General features: G+C 39.5%; 1 protein-coding gene across 4 annotated transcripts in view; it reads right to left on the minus strand.

The window, feature by feature from the left end:
* LOC106924683 (CUB and sushi domain-containing protein 3) overlaps positions 1–16,819 on the minus strand; it is a 392,355-nt gene that overhangs the window by 59,975 nt on the left and 315,561 nt on the right. For all 4 annotated transcript variants that reach the window (XM_088010270.1, XM_088010273.1, XM_088010271.1 and 1 more), the window contains 10 exons: positions 15,861–16,048; positions 13,002–13,120; positions 10,862–10,937; positions 10,635–10,751; positions 5,237–5,350; positions 5,023–5,118; positions 3,456–3,659; positions 3,130–3,254; positions 2,576–2,672; positions 616–720 (listed from right to left, as the gene is read on the minus strand). In XM_088010270.1, coding sequence (XP_087866396.1) covers positions 616–720; positions 2,576–2,672; positions 3,130–3,254; positions 3,456–3,659; positions 5,023–5,118; positions 5,237–5,350; positions 10,635–10,751; positions 10,862–10,937; positions 13,002–13,120; positions 15,861–16,048 — 1,241 coding nt within the window. The remainder of the gene's footprint in view (positions 1–615; positions 721–2,575; positions 2,673–3,129; positions 3,255–3,455; positions 3,660–5,022; positions 5,119–5,236; positions 5,351–10,634; positions 10,752–10,861; positions 10,938–13,001; positions 13,121–15,860; positions 16,049–16,819) is intronic.

A 16,819-nucleotide genomic window follows, 5' to 3' on the forward strand; every position in this document is an offset into this window, starting at 1 on the left:
CATGGCATTGTTTTATTTTTTTTTAGTTTTTGTTTGTTTGTTTGTTTGTTTTTACCATAATGTGACTGGCAGACTACTTTAAATTAAATTTAAAGAAGAATAAATGGATAAATGTACCTGGCAACATTTAGCTTAAGTGTGCAGATGGATTTTTTTTTTTTTTTTTTTTTAAGACAATGACCCAAATCACATAAGCCTAGTACAAAAGGTTCCCCAAACTACAAGAAGGTTTCCCATTCTTGTAAGGAAACAACTTACTGTGATCTAATTTACAATCAAAGGAGCTGCTGATCAGAGAGACTCCAGGACTTTCCAGGTTTGAAAACAGTTTGAAAGGACAGTCCAGGCTCATGCTGTTTCAATACTTCTCTCTTGTCACTCTACTTTATTTAAAACCGCTTGATTTATGGACTAATTTGTGTCGATTTCTTTGTATTGTGTGTGTGGATTAATTGGGTTGCTACAAACATCTGGTGTTAATTTCATTTTAATAGCCTTCCACAGAAACGTATTCATTTATAAAAAATAAAAAAAACGCATTGGAACGTTCAATAGTTGCTCTCTCCACAGTGCTTAAGCAGGATTTATTTCAAATGAAGCTGGATGCGCATTTACCTGTATATTCCAGGTGAAATCCAGCAGCTGAGACGCTAATATCAGAGCTAAAGCTGAGATGGAGGTTGTTAGATGTGCTATTCAGGAGAGGGGGGATAGTTGTGCCTGAGAAAAGAGAGAGAGAAAGACAGGAAAAGAGGATGAGGATCAAATATTTTGAAAGCAAATGATCACATCTGAAGCCAAGGAAACAACAAAGGCCTTTCTAAACCCACATTTATTCTTAGAGAAAAGTTCTCAAAGGAAGGAGAAGGGAATTACTTTAATTTGAGGCATCTATTTTATTTGAAACCTCTTCTCAAATGTTGTCCTGACCTAGATAGACTGGCAGGGGAAAGTACAAAGTAAAGGGAAGAAATCTGCTGCACTGCCAAAGCAAAGACGGTCTCACACAATGACTTTGAATGAGATGATGCATTTAAATGTAGAGTCTGTGCTCACTTTTTTTAACTACTTAGCAAAAGGGAATGTACTGTTTTTTTGTTTAAGTGTTTTTTTTAGGAGGAAAATGAACCACTGCAGCTGCAATAAAGCATCTATCGACTCCAATATCGCAAAAGTGAGTTGTCCTTTGACACACACAAGATCTCAGTTTAGTGCCAGGTGTGTTGTCACAACGTGCCTACACTCAAAGTTTCATCTGGATGAACACTGAATTAGGTCACTGGATGTTACTGGCTGACAATGTTACTGTTGTGAGTGGAATTAATAAGCAGGGCTTTTTTTTTATGATTGTACAGCCCTGCCGCTGCTTTGGTTTTATGTTCCAGAGGAAGCCTCGTTTATTATTGCGACATAAAAAAAAAAAAAAATCATTATTAGTTATTATTCAGCTATTAATATTTTATAGCTTTATAATTAACTCCACTGATTTAACAGTGTCTGTTATTTGGAGATGTATGGCAGTATTAATTAGGAAGTGAATTTAAAATCAATATTGTTTTATCACGCCGACACACGGATTTACTTATTAATGATATTTTCATATGGAAATAGAATCAATGTGGTGTCAGTTCATTCCTCATCTCATAATCTTCCTCACATTTTGTCACAGAGATGTCGAGCCCTGCTAAAGATTAATTGAATACAACAAGAAGATGCCCGGACGACCCTCTCCTCCCCCCTTCCCCAAAAGCAGGACCGCCATCCCCACAAGAGGATGTGAATATGATTTGCTGCAGCAGCAGCAGCAGCACAGCCGAGGCACTTTGACTGCAGGCAGGCGGCGTGGATAGTCATGCAAGCCAAACTAATGGCACATTAAAGTACAAGGCGCTCTTTCCGTAGTCTCTCAAGAGCAGTTTTTATTAAGTCAGGAATCCGAGGAGCGACGTAGCTTCTTTATATGTAGGAGTGAAAAACCGAAATGAAGGTGAGCGGTCTATAAAATTTGACCATTTGTTTATATTAGCAATTTAAATCGTCTTTGTGTTTCATGAATAACTTCAGGGTTCCTTCACGGTGACTTATGCATTTTACCAGACTGGACAGACATACTGTGCAAAATTGGAGTAGAGTGCAGAAAAATTGTTTGTATTCAAACTTTAATCACTGTCCCGTCCTCTGAAGCTCATATGCCTCCGTCTATCCATCCATCCGCGAGAAACAACATCAGGTATTAACCCTTATATCTTAAAACAAAATAGTAAGTGATCCTTAGCTACAGTGTTGAAGCACTAACGAAACAAAGGCATTTTGAAGTAGAGGCCTTTTCCTTTCAGTTCAGATATGACTGACATTTCAACTATCCATTGTGCCTCAGAAAACTTAACAAACGCTGTTACATAGCTAAAAAATAAACCTTGTAATGTGCCTGCATTTATCTCAATCACTAAATGGCAAAATTGAGAAAGGCATGTCCTAATTTTTGAAAATATGGTTTTGGATCTTGAATTGTGATTCGGTTTAAGTGGTGCGTGAGTATTTTCTTAGTGACAGAAGATTATGTAAAAGTATTTACCAGAGTAGCTGCCAAGTCTCGGCGCATGGTTGTCGGCACCGTCGTAGAAGTCCAGCGAGTCCCAGTTATGTTCAGTTGCAAAACTCACAACTTGTATCTGGAAAGAAGGGGGGAAGAAAGAGAAATTGTTCTCGTTAACTGAGCTTTCAGTCTCTTAAGCAAAGGAGATTTAATTCTCTTGTAAATGAACATAGTGCCATTAAATGTTTATATTCCTATTCTAATTAGTACCAAGGAGGGATATTTGAAGAGTCATGGGTAATTCAAAGTGAAGGGCTAAATGTGAGCTGCATGCCAGCATCCTCTAACTCCACTTCCAGAAGAGGCATCTTTGCCTTTGTGTTTGCCCGTGAGAGCCGTTTAGCTTACATGCAATCAGGCCTTATCTTTCATGATTAGATCCTATCTAGTTATCTCTGATGGCCCTTTTCTCAGAAACCATCCATCCATTCATCCCACTAATAATGTCCTATCTGCACTGAGATCCTGCCTGCTCAGCTTTTAAGCCAATGATAGATAGGTCAGCTGGGAAAGCGGCGTGTGACAGAAACAACCTGTATTCCGGCCCCTTCTGGAACGGACACCTTCCACACGCAGTTCTGATTGTTGTCATACGGTTCTGGGTAGCCTGGAGACAGGATGGTTCCACGGCGAGAGGTCAGTACGCCTCCACAGGGAACTGTGGAAGATGATGCAACAAGAGAGAGAAGGCAGGGGAGAAAAGTAAAGATGTTAAAACAACATTATAGGAAAGTGACTACAGAGAAGGAGGGTGGGGGGGGGGTTTGTAGAGAAGGAAACAAATAATAGTACATGTGTTTGGGTTGTTACTGCTCCTTTTACTGTAAAACATACGGCGTCCTACCCAGAGGCCCTGTACCTATGCATGTTGGCAGGGTGTCATTCCACTGAGCCAGGTTGTCCGGTACGCTCTCGCAGCGAATGGCAGTGGAGCCATGAAGCACGTATCCGGGGTTGCACTCAAACTGCACCAAGGAGCCGACTGCAAAGTCATTACCGAGACGTTTCCCGAAGCGTGGCTCCGGGACTGAGCTGCACTGAGTGGAGCTTGTCCTGGGTACGGCTGGAGACAAGAGCAATATGACAAAGCTTGGGTTTAAAGGAGTAATAATGTGATGGCTCAATGTTTGCTGCCTACAGCCATCACTACACATATAAGCACTCATTGTAGAGATCTATAGAAAAATTAATAAATTCATATTTTTATAGCAGTAGCAAAATCTTACAATTATCTTCAACCATTAACTTTTATGCTGCGTACTTTTTAATAGATAAAACCCTGATTGCACTGCAGGTGACTGGTGTGAAACAAAACCGTATCCCCACTGTCCAAAGGGAACCTAGTTAGGGTGTGTGGCATCATGCACTGTAAAAAACACAACATTTTAATATGAATCTGGTGGCCTCTCAGGAAGACTGAAAATAGGGCTCTTCTGGTAGTATGATCCAAAACCGGATCATACTACTGACGGTACGATCTAAAACCGGATCATACTACTGATGGTATGATCCAAAACGGAATTTTGATGAATTTTTTGCCCGTCAGACACATAAATTGTCCGTCAGACAAAAATCCAACCGTCTCCCATGGCCATCTTAGTCCCTGGACTGAGATGCTACAGATAACCCGAGGGGTGCCAATGCCATTAATATTGGACAATAATAGATTGCATAACGTTTCCCAGTCCTATGAGTTGGTTTTCAGCTGCGACGTTCAGCTGAAATGAATGAATGTTATTCAGTTATTTCAGTATGGTAAATTCTATGATATACCAAATTATTATAAACAAAATGACAGAATAAATCCACCCTGCCTTGAATAAATACTGTTCTTGAGGTGAATACTTTTTTGGCATGCACTCAGAAGGGCCCCTTGGCACCAGCTTATAATTAGTTTAGCAAACATGATTGTTGCTAAAGAGAATTGCCCATCTTCTGATGGCTTCTTCCAGTAAAATATTGCATTAATGTCACATATCATTAAGCTGGCTTGTCAAAAAATTACAATGAGCTTGCTGTCCTCTATTGTCATCAAATCTTAAACCACCATGTTTAGGATATGGCAGACCTGATTTGGCATCACTGATATGCAACAGTGTGATAATACATTGGTGTTTCAGAGACCTGGATGGATTCTTTCCATGCAGAAATAAGTCACTTCTGAAAGCAAAAAGTAGGTCTTACCTTGTACGAGCAGAGAGAACTTAAAGTCTAAGATTAATTTATTATTTTCTAATCACTGTGGTGTTATTTTTGTCTTTGTTTTTTTTTTTTTTTTTTTTTTTTACAAATTAAGACAAAAGCATGTCAGAATGAGGAATTTCAAAAGGGCGTTCCTGAACAAAACTGTTGAAGCCACTTGTATATTCACTTAGGTAAAAGGTACATTAACAATACCCAACAACAATCGCAGCTCAAGGTCTGACCTTGGTAGACAAAATGGAATCCCTTGGCAGTTTCTGGTCCCCCCGTGGTAAACTTTACTGTGATCTGGTTTCCTGAACTCAGAGGCAGCGATTCACCTGACGAAAAAGAAATTGACATAAGACAAAAAAAAAAAAAAAAGCAGGTATACTCCAAGATGGAACCTTTGCTCCGGCTGGAAATCCATTCATTGCGATGGCAACCACACATCCTTACCGGAGTGGGAACCGGAGAGAGAGGAGAGCAGCGTGTTTTGTTGGGTGGGTCCATCATAGATTTCCACGACATCATTCAGGGATGTCTGGAACAGCACAAACTGACCGAAGAGGACTGCAGAAAAGACGAAAGGAAACAGAAAATGAACGGGGAAGCCGAATAAAGAGATGAGTTAACAACTATCGAATGGGGGACAAAATTATTATTCCACGCCGCTGTCTGAGCCTGACCTTCCCCCGATAAAATTAACCTGTAATAGTTAATTTACATCTTATTAAGCTGCAGTGTCAACTTCTATTTGAAGCCGACCATTGGCACAAAATTACATATCAGCACAACTTAATAGTCAAAACACCACCTATCTTCATCGTGCGCCAGTCAGACCGCTCCCTCCATCCTCGAACAGCCGGTCACTTGGTTTGGGAGCATCAGAGTTGTCGGCTCGTGTAAAATGCTAATGTTTGCGAAGCCGAACATACATTTGCAAACATATGGCTGTGTGGGAAATGCTTTACTTCTCTCTCCTCAGTCAAATCAGGAGATATATGGCGCAGAAATCAATCCGACCCCTTGCGAAGCCACATTGATCAATCTGTTATTTCTTAGCAGTAAAACGTGCGAGCAGGTGGCTATTAATTGAGAAGTGCATTTGCGATACAGATGCGCCAGTCTTCGCTCTTTAAGCAGTCAGGAACTAAACACCGCCTGCCATGCATTGGGCAAGATATTCCTCTGCTGAAACCATACATTTTCCAGTGCAGGCTTAGTGGCAGGCGGTATTAGACAATCTCCCCAGAGGCTAAAGGCTCTGGCTTTTCTTAATCTAGTACAATTCTCTCTGTCCTAAACAATCACTTGATCTTTAGTCCCATCATTAGCTGCATTAAGATGTAAATCTGGAGGTGGGTTGTCAACAGCACATATAAACAGCAACAAAAAAAGGTGTCCTACTCGGTACATGACATTTATTTGAGGCCGTATCCCTTTCACTGCACACGTATCTCCCCTCCCCATCGCTTTCTCCTCCTCTGGCTCACTGTGGCCCCCAAAGGCTGACTTGTAAAGGATTAAATGTGAACATTGCCAAGGATATAGGGCTATAAGAAGGTCAATGGCCACATTCTCCAAGGGTGTTTCTCTCTATAGATTTCATTTAGAGCAAAAAGAGTCTCTCTCTTCTTTAATGCAAAATCTCATTTCATGTTAAATTAATGGCAAGCATTACAGGGGAAAAAAAAAAAAAAAAAGGAAGGCGGACTTTTATTCATTGATCCGTTCTTTGTCTACATCCACTTATCTGTGCAGGGTCGCAAGGGAATTTTTGTTTTGACAAAACATTAAAAATAAAAAAAAAACAAATCTAGAAGGCTTTAGTGCCAGTCAGAAGCTATTTGCATTCATCGCAAGCATGACAATAATACATTAGTGGCTTGTAAAGATGCACTGGAATCATTTTTATTTCAAAGCACCAAATAACATTTGAAAAGTAGGACGGGGCGCACAAGCTTAAACTTATTAGGAATTTTCTCTAATCCATAAATCATCAAGGTGACAACATACTGCCTGAAATATTTGCTTTTGCCATTATCTTACATGAACCCTTTTCTAAAATTTTGATCAAATGACCTTAAAAAGAGCAGAGAAAACATACGTTTTTGCTATCTTAGCACTGGGTTGATTTCTGAACCTAAATGATGTCTAGCTTTATTAAATATTCAAACTGTTTTTTGATGCATGTTTTGAGTCACTGACCTGTTTGCACACCCAGTTATGTAAAAGTTTCAAATAATTTCAAACAAATCTTCACTTTGAAGCGAAACTGGTTACGCTGTTCAGAAGTCAAGCAGACTATAAATTCATTCATGTGGAGGTTTTCAGACAGGAACATTGTGCCATCTGCTAAGCATGTTGTTGGGGATATTTTATCAAATATTATTGGGGATATATATACATATATTTGAGATTAAGTATCTTTGGACTAGACAAATTTAAAGTGCACATGTTGATAACATCGCTTATCTATGTACAAAGGGCACATTCAAAAAAGTACAAATGCATCTTTAAGTCCCCTAAATTATAACATTTATGAACACAATGAGTGTCTGTAAACTTCTCACATCTTTCTATTTTAATTCTCGTGTACGACCTAGTTAGAACATGAAACGTCCTACCAGAAAAAAATAAAATAAATAATAATAATAATAATAATAATAATAATAATAATAATAATAATAATAATAATAATAATAATAATAAAATTTGATTAAAAACCAACACTAGAAGACTGGCCACTTTTCATTCCTTGCCGACTGTTGAGTTGATCATAAAATGCAAATTTTGCCCATCTGCTAAAATATTCCAAAAAAAAAAACATGTCCACCATTTGCAGATTTTAAAAACCACGATGGATCAATCTGATTAAAGTCTCCGTCACTCTTTGCTGCAATACTGACATATGGTGCTGCAGTAGGAGAAGTTCACAGCTTAAAAAGGTTTCCAAGCTGCACATATTTTCAACAAAATGACAAACGCACCCGCATTTCCTCACATATGCACAAATTTAATGAAAAAAAAAACAAAACAAAAAACACGGCGCACAGCAAATGGCCCAACACACACATATAAAAACACTGCTGGCATATTCCTCCCTCATACTGAGATAACAAAGGATGGCAAACAGTATAACACACACTAGGAGGGGATGATCACAGCAGACCTGCTCCTTGGTGTGTTTACCACACGGCTCATTGATGCCTCCCTGCACTAAACTCACATACACCCGTGGGACATCGGCAGTCATCTGGGTCCTAATATGTCTCGCAAAGTTTGAATCAATCTTCGGGACGCGTTATCAGATGATTGAAAACGTTTTACTGCTCATTTAAAAGCTCCTGATATCAGATAAAAGGAAACCTGGGCAACAATCCCTGCAGAGCTGCCATGCCTTCAGATGAGCCATCTGAGTGGGTGTCCTGAGCCGTGTGGTCCTCCGAAAGAAGGTAAGGCACTTCTGAAAGGGAAATTTGGCCGTGGTTTTCCCTCCCAGATGACAGTTTTGAAACTAGGGGGGTTATTTGAATTAACGGTGAAAATATCATCGAGCAGCCGAATCCGAAGCTTGTTAAAAAGCCTATCAAAATCATTTGACAGAACATAAGCAGAGAGTGGAGGCAATTCTACCACATACAAGGCCATGTTTGAAAGAAAGTCATGAAAAATCATTCCAAAATCAAACTTTTTCGTCTATATTAAAGATGCTGTGGTTGAAAACCAACCCTGCACAATACCCCGAACACACCATTCCCAGAGTTGGATTCATTGATTTCGATGAGTGTTTGTTGTTTAGCTGCCTGTAGCAGCACTGCTGCCGATTTATTAAATGAAGCAGTATAAAAACGCAGATTTCTAACCCAGCCTTTAATGGAAAACGACGATGAAATAAAGTGCCTTACATATTTGTTTTATTTAGCATTTTGAATTAGTTCTTTTTGACACTATGTGTCCTAACATTGCTGTGTGTGTTTATTGGCTTTTTCCTGAATGTAATTTATCTTGCATTGAACCATTTCTATGTATTTCATATGCATATTGACTGCGTGGAATTATTCATAGTGAGAGCAGAGGTATTTATTTTGTGTGCACACTGGATACAATTTAAGGTATTTAATATTTATTTATTGAAACATTGGCCCTGTTTTTATAACAAAGACACCCCAGAGATACTGATCAGTCCACATATTGGTCGTCAGTCACCCTGGAGGCGTCCAGGTAAAAAAAAAAAAAAAAAAAAGAATCCAATTCTGGGAGTGTGCACCATTCATTCCCGGTTCTCCTTCCTGGACTGAGACCTCCTGCGAGACTGTTTTACTCTGAGCATCAACGCGTTTGCAGGAGACGGTACCCTTGGCTCAGCTGGAGGCTCATCACTGAACTCGCTGAGAAGATCGGCACCTGTGCCGACATGCAGGAATCCTGGACACGGTTTACTTCCAGGTGGAAGACGTCAACAAGAAGGTTAATGGTCTGAAAGAAGCAGAGGGCTGCAGCTGACTGGAAGAGCATAAAGCCCCACCAGAACAGAGGAGAGTAGTGAAGAAATTCTCAGATGCTGCTGGCAAGCCAACAGGAAACAAACCTGGATGGAGAGTTAAAAATGGGGCAATAGCAGGGACGGAATAAAAACTGATGCTATGCTTTCGAAAACCCGGTATCCTTATTCCTCCAATTCACAACTATGTGAGTGGATCTACCACGTAAAAACTCTCATTCCAACACATTAAAGCCATGTGACAAAACATCCACTCTAAACAGTTTTGCAAAGCACTTTATCTGTTCGATCCACGTAAGTTTGTTACAGAAGTAACAAACATTTTGTTTAAATAATCGGCAACCTACTGTTAAAAATTTTCAACAGCATTTCTTGGTTCCCTTCATTAAGTGTTCAAATCTATGTCCAGATGGAGGCCACTACTAAAACTTGGTTACAAACCAGAAGTCATAATACAATTTAAAGTTACACTTTATTTGAAGGGGTGTGCATAAGACTGACATGACACTGTCATAAACATGACATAACACCTGCAATGAACATAAAGAAGTCTTTATGAATGTTTATGGCAGCTGTCATGAAGTGTCACTCGGTAAATCATGACACTTTTAATGCAAAGTTGCTCTAAAAGTGGCATTCAAAGTCCATTAAAAATGCCAACTTTGCATCCAATTATCAAGATTTACAAAATCATGCAAAGTTTATATAAAAAATGTTACGCACGTGTATGAATGACTCTTTGGAGGGCAACAAATCTATGCGGGTGTCCACTGAGCCCTGCTCTCGGAGGTGCAACTGCTCCTTACCTCTAGTAACCACACTTAAGAGCACAGGCCCATTTAATGTGAAGAACCCCCTGCAATATTCATCTCTCTCCTAACGTGTCGTTGGAGTCTGAGTCAAGCACCACCAATCAAATGTGACAAGATAAAAACAGTATCATCCTTAAATGTCATTTCAATTATGAAACCCCGACCTGGCATCAAATGAATGGCCACCAAGTGTCCTTTCAGCGTGTGGAGAAAAAAAATAATAAATCACTGCTGGTTTCTCGGCATGCTTGAAAAACCCCAACAGGCATCCTTCAGGGGTTCCTTAAGCAGCCTCATTAAAAATCAGACATGTTTTAATGTCAGTTTGTTTCACTGAGTATAATTCAATATAGGGATTCTTGTCGAGCAGATTTCCTGCTCACCATTTCAGCATTATGAACCGCATATACCCTTTTCGAGTTGTGCATACGAGCATGTGATTATTTAAAGTATTCCAGAATATTAGTTTGACATGAGACCATTTCATGCAAATTCCCTGTCCGAACCCTTGTGTGCTGCGAGAGTGGGGAAAACTTACCAAACTCTCTCGGCACGGATATGGAATACACGCAGGTCTGTCCGGAAGTGTAGTTTCTGGGAAAGTTTGGCGATAAGACGGTCCCTTCCGACCCCGTGGAGCGGCTTCCGCAGGGAGCTGGAGGCGGTAGGAATGTTAAGTCGCACAACAAGAAAGCAGCAAGTTCAAACAGTGCATGCACAGAATAATTTAAATTGAATTGAAGAATGGTGCAAAGATTATATCACCTTGACAGCTAGGCAAAGCTCTGTTCCATCCGGGCCTCCCATCGTCTCCCATACTGCAGGTGAGAGTCGAGTAGCCCTAAAACAAAAGAATAAGACGACGTTAACCAGTTTAAGTTTTCCAATTCAACCATGTTTGGGCTGAGCAACAGAACTTAGTCTGTGGTTTGTGCACAGAAAAATCTCCCTGCCAATGCAAGACAGCGTTCGGTGGAGGTAGTGTGATGGTTTGGGGTGACATCTCCCTCCCTGGAAAAAAGGAACTAGGCGTGTTTTCACTGAAGGCGTTCTCAATAAAGACAACGACATGAGATTCTGCAACCAGTGGCAATTCCATATCACTCATTCTGTGAGTGAAGAGTACGGAGAGGCTTGACTGTATCCTGAGCTCAACCCCGTAAAAGACTTCTGAGATTAGTCTGTGAGTGACGTTTGCAGCAGAGAGACAAAAAAACAAAAAAAAAAACAAAGTCAGACTTGTAACAAATACTGAATGAAGAATGTGATGCAATCCCAGAGCACCGTGTGATGAAGTGGCATGGAACTGAACATCCCAAGCTGTGATGGCTGTGCACAATTTTTGCAGACGTTCCCGACATCCCTTACGTGAATAAATTGTTAATTGGCAAAAAATGCCTTGCTTTTTCATACGTCAAGTAATGTAGAATAAGAGGCTGCATTTTGGCAGAAATGATTAGTCTTTGTTGGGCACAACTTAGATATTTAACTCTGCTGTCCAACCCAGGAATGCATTTTCCTTAAAATGGTGGCACAATAAAAAAAAATAAGAAAAAAACACACACGCTTTCCAACAAGATGAGATTTATTGCCACAAAACATTGTTAAAATAATAAATAAATAAAAAAACAGGGAAAAATATCCTTACTTTTTTTCCTGCGCTAAGTTTATTTTAATATTTTAAGTACTACGCATTGACATTCTGCTGGCCAATAATATATTTGCTCAAGTGTGGAAAGATCATGTTAATAGAAAAGAATGAGAAATGTGAGGAAAGGAGAAGAAATTACTATTACTATGATTGTCACCATATTTAGTAATGACAGCACAGCTTTGTGTGTGTTTTTTTTTTTATGCAGACTTACAGATCTTGCAGACGCAAAACTAAACCAAAAAAATAAATAAAAAAGCCCCACTCGTGTTTTTAAACAGCTGCATTTTCATTCATTTCCTTCAGGTTAATAATGTAGCTTTTGGTGGAATTTATCAAAATCTAGCATTAGTAAAACTAAATTATGATTAAAACTGTCTTTAGTGTTTTAAAATGTTTTAAAACTCCGGCTCAAGGAGGAGCCAAATAAATAATATCATTCTTAATTCTTAAATGTAGATTCATTTTTCTGCAAGTTAGACTTGCATGTTTCCTTCCCCAAGCACAAAGACACATGAGCAATCAGCAATCATAATCCTACTGAAGCTGCTAGCTACCTAGCAGCTAACGCTAAATAGGATGTATGCAACCAATAGTGCTGTTTGGATATTCAACTTGTCACCAGATTGGACTATCAGCATTTTCTCTGAGTTCCAGGCAAACCCTTGTAGTCTAGAGTATTCCCATTTGTGGAGCGAGTTTGCAACCTTTCATATTTGCTGTTGGTTTTACTAATTGCAGCTATTTCCTGTGGTTGCAACATTTTATTTTGTGGTTGCAGCATTTTTTGTTTGCATTTGTTTCGTTGAATGTAGTTTTTTTATTCTACTTTCTGTGATTGCAGCACTTTTTATCTGTTGCACTTATTTATTTTTTTGTATTGGTGTGCTTTGGAGTTTGCATCATTCATGCGTTTGCAGCTCATTTTGACACTAGCCGTGTGTTTGTACCTGTCGGCAACCGAACAGGACCGCTTAAACTTCACTAATTTCTGATTTCGTTTATTTTTAGCAGAAGGCAAAAATCCATGTTTGGGGATCTAGTTAGAGTATTTTTGCTTTGCCCACAATTACTGTAAAGAAAATAAACTTTTCAGAAATGTAGATATGGTACTCAAGAGATTTTAGGTGTCTGGTGAAGGAGCAATAGAGTAGGGAAATTCCTGAACAATTTGGCTACTATTAGGACCTCTTTCACCCTCAGTTCAACAAATCAAGCTGCCAGCTCACAGATTTTTTATCCAGGTGTTTGTACCTGCAGAACATATCCTGCTTCACAGTAAAAGGTGACTGTAGAGCCCAGCTTGTAATCGGATCCCAACCTGGTCCCGTTCAGAACCACCCCTGGGTCAAAGCAGGACTCCCTCAGTTTGGCTGTAATGGAAAGAGACGGAGAGAGAGAGAGAGAGAGAGAGAGAGAGAGAGAAAACAAAGAAAAATAAAACAAGTGTGTTTCTCATTAGGAAAGGGGATAGACAAAGAAAAAGTGACAGGCACACATTGGTAACAAGGCAAATTAATATTAACCAAGTCCATTGCAGTAATGAAAAGAGGCAGTCGCAGTGCTGGCCTTTCCATCAGTCTGTTTGCCTTAGCAGTCAGTGTGAAGATGGAGCAAGAACGATAACTTTATCCCTCAGCTCTTTGCATGCCATGCGAACGACGGCCGCGGCCCTCCCTCCGAAAGATTAGCAGCCACCCGCATCAACTTCACACTTAATTCCTGAGTCCACAAAGAGCCAATATTTATTCTTTTGTGCAAGTGTATCAAAGTGACACCTCCTGACAGACTGCTTCAGCCCCCGACAAATCAACAGGGACTCCATCGGGAGGGCAATCTTTCTTTTCATTTTGAAAACACTGTGATACATTGTGTAATCAATAAGAGCAAGTTTGCCGCATACGCAGCGGTGCATGCATACAGTATGGGTGCTGTGAAAGCAGCTGGATGTGAAAATGGAATATTTCACACGTTTAGCACCGACCCTGCCGTAATGAGAGCTGGGGAAAATTCTGTCAACCTCAAAGAGCGATTTCCCTAGCCAGGTTGTTTATGAAAAGCAGATTAGACAGAAAAGTCCCCTAACACGATCGTTTCGGGCAGAGTACGTTAATATATATTTTTTTTTTCTCCAAATGATTTGAGACGTGAGATGTGAAGAAAAAATAAATAAATGTTTGATTGCGGTAGAAAATGTAAATATCGCCTGCATGCCAGTGCTTGGTAGATAATGAGGTTTGTGTTTAAAAAAAGTCATACAAACACAACAATAAGAAATTGAATCTGAATTTTAATTTTACTATCATTACTTTGGAATAATCACTGGTTTGGGTATGTTTGTCACTCTCTTGCATCTCTCCGTTTGTTAATTTACAATATTTTCGAATTTAGAGCTCAGAAGGCCAATTATTGTCGTGTGGAATCAGCCAGAGCTACGATTAATGCGTCGCCTTTGGTGGACAAAAATCATGGTAAATTGGAGTCCTGCAGAGTGCTTGTTGTTTGTTGCTCAATGTCTTGTCATCTTGAAAGAAAAAAAAAAAAAAGTTTGTCCGTTCTGGCTTGCTTCAGTCTTGGGAGATGTACTGTAGTTTGAACAAGAACACTATGCTACTCACTGTCGCCCCAAGAAGCAGTTCTTAGACCTTTTCTAGATGTGCTGCTGTTTTGATACTGCATGCATACTGGAATGGAGGAGTTATTTCAAGAATTTGTCATGCAAAGGTAGGTGAATATTCTTTAATGCAGAAAAAGGGCCTAGGTAGCATAGCATGAGCTTAAGTAATTGCATTATTGCAGCACAATGACATAGAGTTGAGTATTTGGAAAACGTTGCTAAATACTCTATAGGATGTAAAATGTATTACTAAGAGGTGCTGCAACTAATTTCCTTATTTCTTATCACAGGTTTTGATGGTGAAGACATCACTGTCACAGCTGTAAACAACTTTTTTTTTTAAATCTTTTTTTGCAGGAGTAGAAATAGTTGTTGTCTTTTGATCTTTTAATAGTTTTATTTTACATGTTTGTGTTTAAATGAAATGAAACAATGGTATTTTACAAGGTTTATTACATCATGACAATCCCGTGTCAGCCAAGAATAATTAGTGCCGAGTCCAAAAAGATTAGTTTGAAAGCTCGCTGGTGATGTTTCAACGTCCACTGCCACATTATGTTGCACCAAATTTGCACGCTGGTATTACAGATCAGAGACGGATCGTGTCTTAAGAGCTCTAAATGGCTAAACCGCACAAAAAGTGATCTCCCACGCTGGCTATTCCTGTGCCATCCAACGTGTTTGCTTTCGCCAAATTGAGATAATTCCCACCTGTGCCCACACGCACAACCTTTCCTCTGCGCGAGCATTTTAGTTGCCCCGCTGTGAAAGGGCTACAAGGGAGGACGAGATGCATTACCAGGGCACCGGTGGAAAACACCAGCTTGAAGAGAAGCAGAAGCTAGTTGGTCTGTCGAGACATGAGCTGAAAACAGATGTAAGCACCAGGTGGAACAGCGCCTGTGAGATGGTTGACAGGTTTTTGCAGAGCAACAGCCTGCAGTCTGTGCCGTCTCATACTGTCTCCTCAGGTGAAGAGAGGGAGAATCTTAACATCTGTACTCTCAGAGAAGCAGACATCTCAAATGCAGGAGGAGATCATCAAGGCCCTAAAACCAATGAAAGATGCAACAAATCTCTTGTCAGAGGAGAGCAGCCCCACCATCTGTTTGGTTGGTCCTTTGCAAGCTCATCTTATCCAGTACACAAGAGGAGTCATCAGTGGCCCGAAAAAAAAAAAAAAAAAAAAAAAGAAGTGCGCTGTCGTTAGGGACCCATACAGAGAGATACACCAGCAAGCAGAAGAGAAAGAGTCTTTGGTTTTCCCTTTGGGCAAGAAATAGTAAAGTTGTATAGAAGAGCAAGTTTTGAGGCTCCAACACTAGGCTATAGTTTCTTTTTTTTTTTTTTACAATGGTAGCACACAAAAGTCAAACATTTATGTCTTGGAAAAAATTGGTTTTGTTTTGGGCAACTGAATATTTATTGAGTTAAGGTGATCTGAACTCCTTTGATCTGTTTGAACAGACCTCTACGCACATCATATCTAGTTTTACCTTTGTACTCCAGGTGAAAGCCAGTATATGAAACAGAGCCATCACTGCGGAAGGCTAGAAGCATTGTGTTGGAGCTGCTCTCTATGCGCTCTGGAAGTTTGCTGTCCTGGAAGCTCCCGATGAGAGGACTGTTGCTGTCCGGACCGTCGTAGATGTACAGGAAGTCGTAGTTTGGCTCAATGTTGAAACTGAAGGGGAACAAAGACAAGATAAAGGAGGCGAGAACTGATGAGAGAAGTATAAATGTTACGTTTAAAATTAAACTGCCTTTGTTGTCAATGTAAGAAAAGTTTGTGAAACGGTAAAAGTCAATTTTAAATAGTAGAAAACGAATGTAATGATTGCATATTTCAGAGATTTATTTCTGATGGGAAAACAAGTAGAACATGCAACACAACGAATCAGATTATAAGACATACATTAGCCAGTGCTTAACAAATAAAACTAAGGTTTTAATCTACAGACTATAGAAATATAAGTAACTGACAAAAGTTGTGAAAAATGTACTATTTTAATTTGCAATAACAAGTGTGTCAATTGTGCTAATGAATTAAAAGTTGTTCAAATCTATTTAAAAAAAATATCACTAAATATCACATTTCAATAAAATAGTAAACCAGCTTCTCTGAGTCGCCCACATAAACACACAGCGCAACACATGGCAACAGAAAAGGAGCTTGTTAAGTCGCCCTGTTCTTGGATATAGTTATTTGTCCCAAACCTTTTCCCAAAGCATTAGAGCAGTAGGAGTTTATTTTTCTCAGAAGTACACAAAAAGTTCCAGTAAAGTCTAACGTGCGTCCCACCTTTTGATTTCAACGTAGAAAATATTAAGCAGCTTTTAAGCCGACATTCTGACTATAACGTAAATACTTCTTGTGGTTAATTTATAGCTTACACAACAACATAGCCATAACCAACACTAAATAATAAGTAAAAGACTTCTGGATTGGAAAATG

This window comes from Poecilia mexicana, unplaced genomic scaffold (genome assembly GCF_051168715.1).
Source record: "Poecilia mexicana isolate PSO_F unplaced genomic scaffold, ASM5116871v1 scaffold_11, whole genome shotgun sequence".
In the NCBI taxonomy this organism is placed as follows: domain Eukaryota; kingdom Metazoa; phylum Chordata; class Actinopteri; order Cyprinodontiformes; family Poeciliidae; genus Poecilia; species Poecilia mexicana.